Genomic DNA, 10,259 nt, shown 5'->3' on the forward strand with positions numbered 1-10,259 from the left:
GTATAAGTCAAATCAACCCCATTTTTTAATATGCTCATCATCCTGCCATGGTAGACTTGATACCTGTCATCAAACAGTAAACACCATATTGAACTCTGAACCTTTACAAGTGTGTATAGGTTAAGGAGGGCAGGACTATAATATACCATGTTACTGTACATGTGTTATATATCTATATATTAGTGAACATGTATGATGTCAAGAATGTTACTGTACATGTGTTATATATCTATATTAGTGTACATGTATGATGTCAAGAATGTTACTGTACATGTGTTATATATCTATATTAGTGTACATGTATGATGTCAAGAATGTTACTGTACATGTGTTATATATCTATATATTAGTGAACATGTATGATGTCAAGAATGTTACCGTACATGTGTTATATATCTATATTAGTGTACATGTATGATGTCAAGAATGTTACTGTACATGTGTTATATATCTATATTAGTGTACAGTGGACCCGCAATAATCCGGACGCCGATTGTCCGGAAAACTCACAGTCCGGACGGAAATGCACGGGGACGGATTTCCGTAACGTTATTTGTACTCACCAGTCCGGAAATTCGGATTCCGATTCCGGAAGCCCATTTTGGGAACGGAACGTACTTTTCATTAGTAAATTTCCCTCAATAATCCGGACGATTTTTTCACCACGAGGAGAAAAAAAATGTCGGGGCAAGTCACCCGTGTCGACAGCTGTACAGACTATCGCTTGACACTGTGCATAGTCATAGCGACCGCTGCCAGGTCATAGCCCCGGGTGTTTACCTGTGTTACATGTGTAGCTTTTGTTTTTATAACGGTACATTGCTTTTTCTCTACGACCTAAATGTTACAGAATTTATGCACAAACATACAGTACGTGATACGATAATTAATCAATCTCAAATACATGTAATAAATTTATGATCAGTAATTAACATCATTAACACTTGTATTGGGTAAACACGGATATCGGCTTTGTAACACCGTTACGTGAAACGACGGCTCATTGAAAGATGCATGTTATAAATTACATACACATTTACGTATTCAGCAGTGATCACAAGAACTGGGTTGATTACACACAAATTAGTCAATAGTCGTCTGATACTTAACTTAGCGTCACATTGTTAAGTGAATACGGGTTTAATAATTATCGGACATCTTGGGTAGTTCTCGCTGGTGTCGCGTACTTTTAAATAGATAGCTTGGGGTTTCTGGTACGTAAAAATCATAAAAAAACATGGACTGACGGTAAGTTGTATAATCCGGGTCTTTTATTTAAGGTATTGTTCTACTTGTTTGTGAACCTCCGGGACGTGACACATGTGTGTTGTTTGTAGGTCACATATGCCCGCTATAAATAAAACAACTTTCACTTTACATGTTCTTTTAAAAACATAGTTTATTTTTTACTTTCTACAAAACAAAACAAGAATCATATCAGAAACATAAGTATATTTATTGTTAACAAGAGGCCCATGGGCCTTAACGGTCACCTGAGATTTGAAATATTTCAGTTAATTTAATTTACCCTTTTTGGCCCGCCCATCAGCCCTCAGGGGTCAGTCAGGGCCAACATATGCATATTATCAAACTTTCATCCCATGCTGAAAATGTTAACCAAGTTAGAATGAATTCCAATAGAAATCAAACAAATCAGTCAAAAATGTGATTTCCCTATATAAACTATAGTAAAATGTAACCCCTCCCCAGGGGCAAACTTATGACCCCAGGGTCATTAAATTAATAAATTTTAGTAGAGCACCTTAAGACCCTTCCAACTATGAAGAGTATTTGATTCTACCTTATTTCGGTCTTGAGAAGAAGATTTTTGAAATTTCAGCCAATTTGACCATTTTTAGCCCCGCCCTCAGCCCCTCTGGGTCAATCAGGGCCAACATGTGCATACCCTCAAACTGCCATCCCAAGCTGATAATGTTAACAAAATTAGAATGAATTCCAATAGAAATAAAACAAATAAAAGTCAAAAATGTAATTTCCCTATATAAACTATAGTAAAGTTTACCCCCTCCCCAGGGGCAAACTTGAGACCCCGGGGTCATGAAATTCACAATTTTGGTAAAGCACCTTCAGACCCTGCCATCTATGAAGTGTATTTGATTCCATATTATCCGAGAGTAGAGAAGAAGATTTTTGAAATTTCAGTCAATTTGGCCCTTTTTAGCCCCGCCCATCAGCCCCTGGGGGTCAGTCAGGGCCAACATGTACATACCATCAAACTGTCATCCCCTACTGATAATGTTAACCAAATTAGAATGAATTCCAAAAGAAATAAAACAAATAAAAGTCAAAAATGTGATTTCCCTATATAAACTATAGTAAAGTTTACCCCCTCCCCAGGGGCTAACGTTAGACCCCTGGGTCATGAAATTTACAATTTTGGTAAAGCACCTTAAGACCCTTCCATCTATGAAGAGTGTTTGATTCCACCATGACTGGGAGTAGAGAAGAAGATTTTTGAAGTTTTAGTCAATTTGACCCTTTTTAGCCCCGCCCCTCAGGCCCCTGGGGGTTGGGAACCATATAATTTACAATTTTGGTTGACCTTTAGCCATAGAAGCTTCCTGCCAAATTTCATTGAGTTTGGTTTAGGGGTTTTGGAGAAGAAGTCGAAAATGTAAATTGTTTACGGACGCACGACGGACGACGGACGACGCACGACGCACGACGACGGACAAAAGGGGATTAGAATAGGTCACTTGAGACTTTGTCTCAGGTGACCTAAAAAGTCTGACAATTAGACGTGTTTATGAAACGTCCCGGATTGTATATAATCAAGGGAGATAACTCTTACACGACAATTTTTTTGACCTGGTAGATGAAATTTGGCAGTCCGGAAAACTCGTAATCCGGACGGTTTGGATTGGGAACGAAGGTGTTCGGATTATCGAGGGTCCACTGTACATGTATGATGTCAAGAATGTTACCGTACATGTGTTATATATCTATATTAGTGTACATGTATGATGTCTAGAATGTTACCGTACATGTGTTATATATCTATATTAGTGTACATGTATGATGTCAAGAATGTTACTGTACATGTGTTATATATCTATATTAGTGTACATGTATGATGTCAAGGATGTTACTGTAGGCATGTGTTATATATCTATATTAGTGTACATGTATGATGTCAAGAATGTTACCTGTACATTGTGTTATATATCTATATTAGTGTAGCATGTATGATGTCAAGAATGTGACCGTACATGTGTGTATATATTCTATATTAGTGTAGCATGTATGGATGTCAAGAATGTTACTTGAACATGTGTTATATATCTATAGTTGAGTCGTACATGTATGATGTGTCAAGAATGTTGACGATTACATGTGTATATATCTATGATTAGTGTACATGTAATGATGTCAAGAATGTTAGCCTGTACATGTGTTATATATCTATATCAGTGACATGTATGATGTCAAGAATGTTACTGTACATGTGTTATATATCTATATTAGTGTACATGTATGATGTCAAGAATGTAACTGTACATGTGTTATATATCTAAATTAGTGTACATGTATGATGTCACGAATGTTACTGTACATGTGTTATATATCTAAATTAGTGTACATGTATGATGTCAAGAATGTTACCGTACATGTGTTATATATCTATATTAGTGTACATGTATGATGTCAAGAATGTTACTGTACATGTGTTATATATCTATATTAGTGTACATGTATGATGTCAAGAATGTTACTGTACATGTGTTATATATCTATATTAGTGTACATGTATGATGTCAAGAATGTTACCGTACATGTGTTATATATCTATATTAGTGTACATGTATGATGTCAAGAATGTTACTGTACATGTGTTATATATCTATATTAGTGTACATGTATGATGTCAAGAATGTTACCGTACATGTGTTATATATATTAACACTACATGTGTTATATATCTATATTAGTGTACATGTATGATGTCAAGAATGTTACCGTACATGTGTTATATATCTATATTAGTGTACATGTATGATGTCAAGAATGTTACCGTACATGTGTTATATATCTATATTAGTGTACATGTATGATGTCAAGAATGTTACCGTACATGTGTTATATATCTATATTAGTGTACATGTATGATGTCAAGAATGTTACTGTACATGTGTTATATATCTATATTAGTGTACATGTATGATGTCAAGAATGTTACTGTACATGTGTTATATATCTATATTAGTGTACATGTATGATGTCAAGAATGTTACTGTACATGTGTTATATAATTAGTGTACATGTATGATGTCACGAATGTTACTGTACATGTGTTATAAATCTAAATTAAGTTAAATCAAGTTAAGTTATAACAGTGAATGGTTGATTATATAAATGTTACAATGATGCCAAAAAGGTTAATAACATTTTCAGTGGATTGATTGTTGCTGTACACACACTCTGTAACACTGTTACCTTGACACCCCCACTGTTTGGCTGGCCTGTGATGTAATGGTAGAAAACATCCCAAACATCCTGCTCACAACTCAAATCATCTCCCCACATCTTCAGCAGCGACTCTCTGGATGACCGATTCTTCAGGTAAAATAAGTAGTAGTCTGTCAAGTCACCAAAGGAAGCTGCAGAGGAGTTACCCCAACGACCATTGGGGAATTCGTCCCAGTTTGAAGTGCGGTGGACATAGCTATTGGGTCGGCATCTCCAGAATATTGGTCGAACATCTTCCCGACATCGCATGTGATTTGCTGTAACTTTGAATGGCAGTGCTCTCTGTGGATCTTCCTTCCACATTCCTAGTCTCTTGAGAATTTCTATGGTGGCCACTTCTCTGTTGAGTGTGTAAATATGTAGACCATACACTTCCCCACTATTGAGGAGGTCCCTGCTCATCTGTACTGCCTGTTCCACACCATAATTACGAATAGCTTCATCATTGTCTTTAATTGGTTCAATGGTGTCAATAATCTCTTGGGGAACTTCTAACCTTGACAGTTTCACAATGTGACGTAGAGATTGGTATGCCTGCCAGAAAGAATATCAAAATAAAACTATGTATATATCTTATTTTATTTGGCATTTTGGACTTCAACAAGAGGCCCATGGGGCCTGTATCGCTCACCTGGTTGGATTAGACCAAATGTCAAAATAATGTTCATATTCAATTTGTTTTATTTGTAAATCTCTAACAATGCTATATATGGTTATAGTGTGGGAATCCGAACTGCTTTAAAGATTAATGAAGTCCAGAATCTCTTAGGTCTCAAAGACCTCAAGAATTGTTTTAAGAACATGCATGCATTCATCACTTTATGACTAGTAGCAATTTAAAGGAATTACCTCTATTTCCCCTATTGGGCCCCCACCCTTTTGGCCCCTCAGGGGTCAGAGTCACCAATTATGCAAAATCTGTTCCCCTTCCCCCAAGGATGTTTCTGACCAAATTGGGTTCAAATCCATTCATAACTTTATGACTAGTAGCGATTTAAAGGAATTACCTCTATTTCCCCTATTGGGCCCAGCCCCTTTGGCCCCTTTGTGGTCAGAGTCAGCATTTATTAAAATCTATTCCCCTTCCCCCAAGGATGTTTCTGACCAAATTGGGTTCAAATCCATTCATAACTTTATGACTAGTAGCGATTTAAAGGAATTACCTCTATTTCCCCTATCGGGCCCCGCTCCTTTGGCCCCTCGAGGGTCAGAGTCACCATTTATGCAAAATCTGTTCCCCTTCCCCCAAGGACATTTCTGACTAAATTTGGTTCAAATCCATTCATAACTTTATGACTAGTAGCGATTCAAAGGAATTACCTCTATTTCCCCTATTGGGCCCCGCCCCTTTGGCCCCTCGGGGTCAGAGTCACCATTTATGCAAAATCTGTTCCCCTTCCTCAAAGGAAGTTTCTGACCAAATTGGGTTCAAATCCATTCATAACTTAATAACTAGTAGCGATTTAAAGGAATTACCTCCATTTCCCATATTGGGCCCCGCCCCTTTGGCCCCTCGGGGGTCAGAGCCACCATTTATGCAAAATCTGTTCCCCTTCCCCCAAGGATGTTTCTGACTACATTGGGTTCAAATCCATTCATAACTTAATAACTAGTAGCGATTTAAATGAATTACCTCCATTTCCCATATTGGGCCCCGCCCCTTTGGCCCCTCGGGGGTCAAAGCCACCATTTATGCAAAATCTGTTCCACTTCCCCCAAGGATGTTTCTGACCAAATTGGGTTCAAATCCATTCATAACTTTATGACTAGTAGCGATTTAAAGGAATTACCTCCATTTCCCCTATTGGGCCCCGCCCCTTTGGCCCCTCGGGGGTCAGAGTCACCATTTATGCAAAATCTGTTCCCCTTCCCCCAAGGATGTTTCAGACCAAATTGGGTTCAAATCCATTCATAACTTTATGACTAGTAGCGATTTAAAGGAATTACCTCTATTTCCCCTATTGGGCCCAGCCCCTTTGGCCCCTCGGGGGTCAGAGTCACCATTTATGCAAAATCTGTTCCACTTCCCCCAAGGATGTTTCTGACCAAATTGGGTTCAAATCCATTCATAACTTTATGACTAGTAGCGATTTAAAGGAATCACCTCTATTTCCCCTATTGGGCCCCGCTCCTTTGGCCCCTCGAGGGTCAGAGTCACCATTTATGCAAAATCTGTTCCCCTTCCCCCAAGGATGTTTCAGACCAAATTGGGTTCAAATCCATTCATAACTTTATGACTAGTAGCGATTTAAAGGAATTACCTCTATATCCCCTATTGGGCCCAGCCCCTTTGGCCCCTCGGGGGTCAGAGTCACCATTTATGCAAAATCTGTTCCACTTCCCCCAAGGATGTTTCTGACCAAATTGGGTTCAAATCCATTCATAACTTTATGACTAGTAGCAATTTAAAGGAATTACCTCTATTTCCCATATTGGGCCCAGCCCCTTTGGCCCCTCGGGGGTCAGAGTCACCATTTATGCAAAATCTGTTCCACTTCCCCCAAGGATGTTTCAGACCAAATTGGGTTCAAATCCATTCATAACTTTATGACTAGTAGCGATTTAAAGGAATTACCTCTATTTCCCCTATTGGGCCCCGCTCCTTTGGCCCCTCGAGGGTCAGAGTCACCATTTATGCAAAATCTGTTCCCCTTCCCCCAAGGATGTTTCAGACCAAATTGGGTTCAAATCCATTCATAACTTTATGACTAGTAGCGATTTAAAGGAATTACCTCTATATCCCCTATTGGGCCCAGCCCCTTTGGCCCCTCGGGGGTCAGAGTCACCATTTATGCAAAATCTGTTCCACTTCCCCCAAGGATGTTTCTGACCAAATTGGGTTCAAATCCATTCATAACTTTATGACTAGTAGCAATTTAAAGGAATTACCTCTATTTCCCCTATTTGGCCCAGCCCCTTTGGCCCCTCGGGGGTCAGAGTCACCATTTATGCAAAATCTGTTCCACTTCCCCCAAGGATGTTTCAGACCAAATTGGGTTCAAATCCATTCATAACTTTATGACTAGTAGCGATTTAAAGGAATTACCTCTATTTCCCCTATCGGGCCCCGCTCCTTTGGCCCCTCGAGGGTCAGAGTCACCATTTATGCAAAATCTGTTCCCCTTCCCCCAAGGACATTTCTGACTAAATTTGGTTCAAATCCATTCATGACTTTATGACTAGTAGCGATTCAAAGGAATTACCTCTATTTCCAATCACAATTATACATGTTCTCTCATGTGACTATTGTTTCATTTTACACCTCAATTTGCTAAGCTAACAGAAACATAAATATCACTATAGTACTTATGTTAACTTTGATTTAATTTATCTTAAATCCCTCCCCGACTAACAGCCAGTGTTATTGTCAGAGATTCACACTGTCCTTGACCTTGATCTTTTACCTGGCTAGCTGGGACACATACCTGTATGGGGAGGACTCCTGGCTAGCTGGGACACATACCTGTATAGGAGGACTCCTGGCTAGCTGGGACACATACCTGTATAGGAGGACTCCTGGCTAGCTGGGACACATACCTGTATAGGGAGGACTCCTAGCTAGCTGGGACACATACCTGTATAGGAGGACTCCTGGCTAGCTGGGACACATACCTGTATAGGGAGGACTCCTGGTTAGCTGGGACACATACCTGTATAGGGAGGACTCCTGGCTAGCTGGGACACATACCTGTATAGGGAGGACTCCTAGCTAGCTGGGACACATACCTGTATAGGAGGACTCCTGGCTAGCTGGGACACATACCTGTATGGGGAGGACTCCTGGCTAGCTGGGACACATACCTGTATGGGGAGGACTCCTGGCTAGCTGGGACACATATACCTGTATAGGGAGGACTCCTGGCTAGCTGGGACACATACCTGTATAGGGAGGACCCCTGGCTAGCTGGGACACATACCTGTATAGGGAGGACTCCTGGCTAGCTGGGACACATACCTGTATAGGGAGGACTCCTGGGATGATTGGGCAGTTGATTCCAATATTTCTACAGTCCTTGACAAACTGTAAGAAGGTTGAGGCCTTAAAGAACAGCTGTGTGATTATGAAATCTGCCCCAGCATCCACCTTGGCTTTCAGATGACGTAAATCCTCCTGGTATGAAGTACACTCTGGATGGCCCGTGGGGTAACCTGTCAAATTAACATATGGTTATCAAAGTTTATTTATATAGTGATGTATATTTACTATTATTTTCCAGCACATTATTACAGTATTCATATTCAAACAAGCATTCTAAGAGTATTAATATTGCGAAATCAATACACATGTCCCCAACCAACCCCAGATAAAAATAGTAACAGTGACCTTGACCTTGACCCAAAAACCCTAAACCTTCTGTAGCTACTCATACTAAAGTGCTGACTAAAGGGCTGACAGACAGACAGACAGATAGACAGACAGACAGATTTATAGAATTTGCTAAAATTTCTCTTATTCAGCCCAACACCTCTCTGGTCTCAGGGGAGCCACAGCCTCCATCTATATATGTCACTGGATATTCTTTGTCCATAATACTCCAAAACAAATTTGATAAAAAAAAACATTCTGTAGTTCAGGACTAGTAGCAATCTATGATTTACCCCAATTTCCCTTATTGGACCCCGCCCCTGTGGCCCCAAAGCTGCCACATACTCTGTACAACATTGGACCCATTGACCTAATAATTGCTCCTTACCAAATCTCATGAAAACCCATTCAGGCATTCGTTAGTACTAGTAGTGATTTAAAGGGAAATGTTGACGGATGGATCAACGGACAATGGATGCTGTGCTATGACATAAACTCACCGGACCTTTATGCCAGGTGGTCAAGCTCATAGAAGTCCTGTGACTTGACTGGATATAAAACACATAGATTGTGGAACCTACTTCTAATGTTTGTGTATGTCTTTTCCATTCTCAGTTAATTCTAAGAAATATTAAGCACTAATGATTGTTTCATCTTTAAATCCACTACAGTATTACATTTGGCTTTATACATACCAGCTACACAAATGGAGAAATCATCACCATGCTCTTGTTTGATCAGTCGAACCATGTCTGTGGCATAGTTATAGCCGTCGTCCTGGTGTGTCCACGAATCTCCACCATCTGGTGGGTCTGAAAAACAACACTAAATATACTATACCCAGAAAAGTTAATTAAGAACTGTCATCCAGGGCATAACTTTTATACTGGTGTGAGCTCTAAACGTCTCAACTTATCAGCAGGCTTAAATAATTAGTCAGGATCAATGGAGGTTAATATTATTGCAGTTGTACCAGCTATATCAAAACAGTTGTACTAATAATATTGTAACAGTTGTACTAATCATAACAATATTGTAACAGTTGTACTAACTATATTGTTGTAGCGGGGGATGTTCCTGTATGTATTTTGTCAGGGTAAGCTGACTAGTTAAGCTTGTCTCTATGTTGTGTATTGTGTGTGTGTACCTGTCACTGTGACCCTTGTTGTACTCTATTCACGTGCCCTGTCTGTATTGATGTTGTTGTCGTTTAGTTGTTTCTTGCTTTCTCGTGAGAGTCCGTCTTACCCGTGTACCTCTGTCAGTCCTGTGTTGTGATTGGTTGTTTAGTTTCGTATTGGGTGATAAATTTAGGGTTTTACTTGTAGACTGGGCAGTCTGACAGATTGAGTTCCTGCGTGCTGTCACTTTCTTGTCCAAGGTATTTATAGTTAGGTTAGGTTTTAGGTATATAACGTTAGGAGTGGGCCGGGATGGGTTTAGTTTCGTAGGTATTGTCGGTATG

General features: G+C 39.7%; 1 protein-coding gene across 1 annotated transcript; it reads right to left on the reverse strand.

Moving 5' to 3' along the window:
* Positions 1 to 12: 12 nt before the first annotated feature.
* LOC117319946 (methylenetetrahydrofolate reductase-like) lies at positions 13 to 9,612 on the reverse strand. Its single transcript, XM_033874654.1, has 4 exons — positions 9,490 to 9,612; positions 8,444 to 8,637; positions 4,456 to 5,022; positions 13 to 63 (listed from the first exon to the last, which is right to left on the reverse strand). The coding sequence occupies exons 1-4, from the start codon at positions 9,542 to 9,544 to the stop codon at positions 13 to 15; spliced, it is 867 nt and encodes a 288-aa protein (XP_033730545.1). The 5' UTR covers positions 9,545 to 9,612.
* Positions 9,613 to 10,259: the final 647 nt, after the last annotated feature.

This window comes from Pecten maximus, unplaced genomic scaffold (genome assembly GCF_902652985.1).
Source record: "Pecten maximus unplaced genomic scaffold, xPecMax1.1, whole genome shotgun sequence".
Taxonomy (NCBI): Eukaryota; Metazoa; Mollusca; class Bivalvia; order Pectinida; family Pectinidae; genus Pecten; species Pecten maximus.

Excerpts from the sequence above, each read along its gene's own strand:
- LOC117319946 (XM_033874654.1), bottom strand. The coding sequence starts at position 9,544 with ATGGTTCGACTGATCAAACAAGAGCATGGTGATGATTTCTCCATTTGT. Across the intron at positions 5,023-8,443 it reads CAGGAGTCCTCCCTATACAG|GCATACCAATCTCTACGTCA; the intron begins GTATGTGTCCCA and ends TCTTTCTGGCAG. Across the intron at positions 64-4,455 it reads CAAACAGTGGGGGTGTCAAG|GTATCAAGTCTACCATGGCA; the intron begins GTAACAGTGTTA and ends GTTTGATGACAG.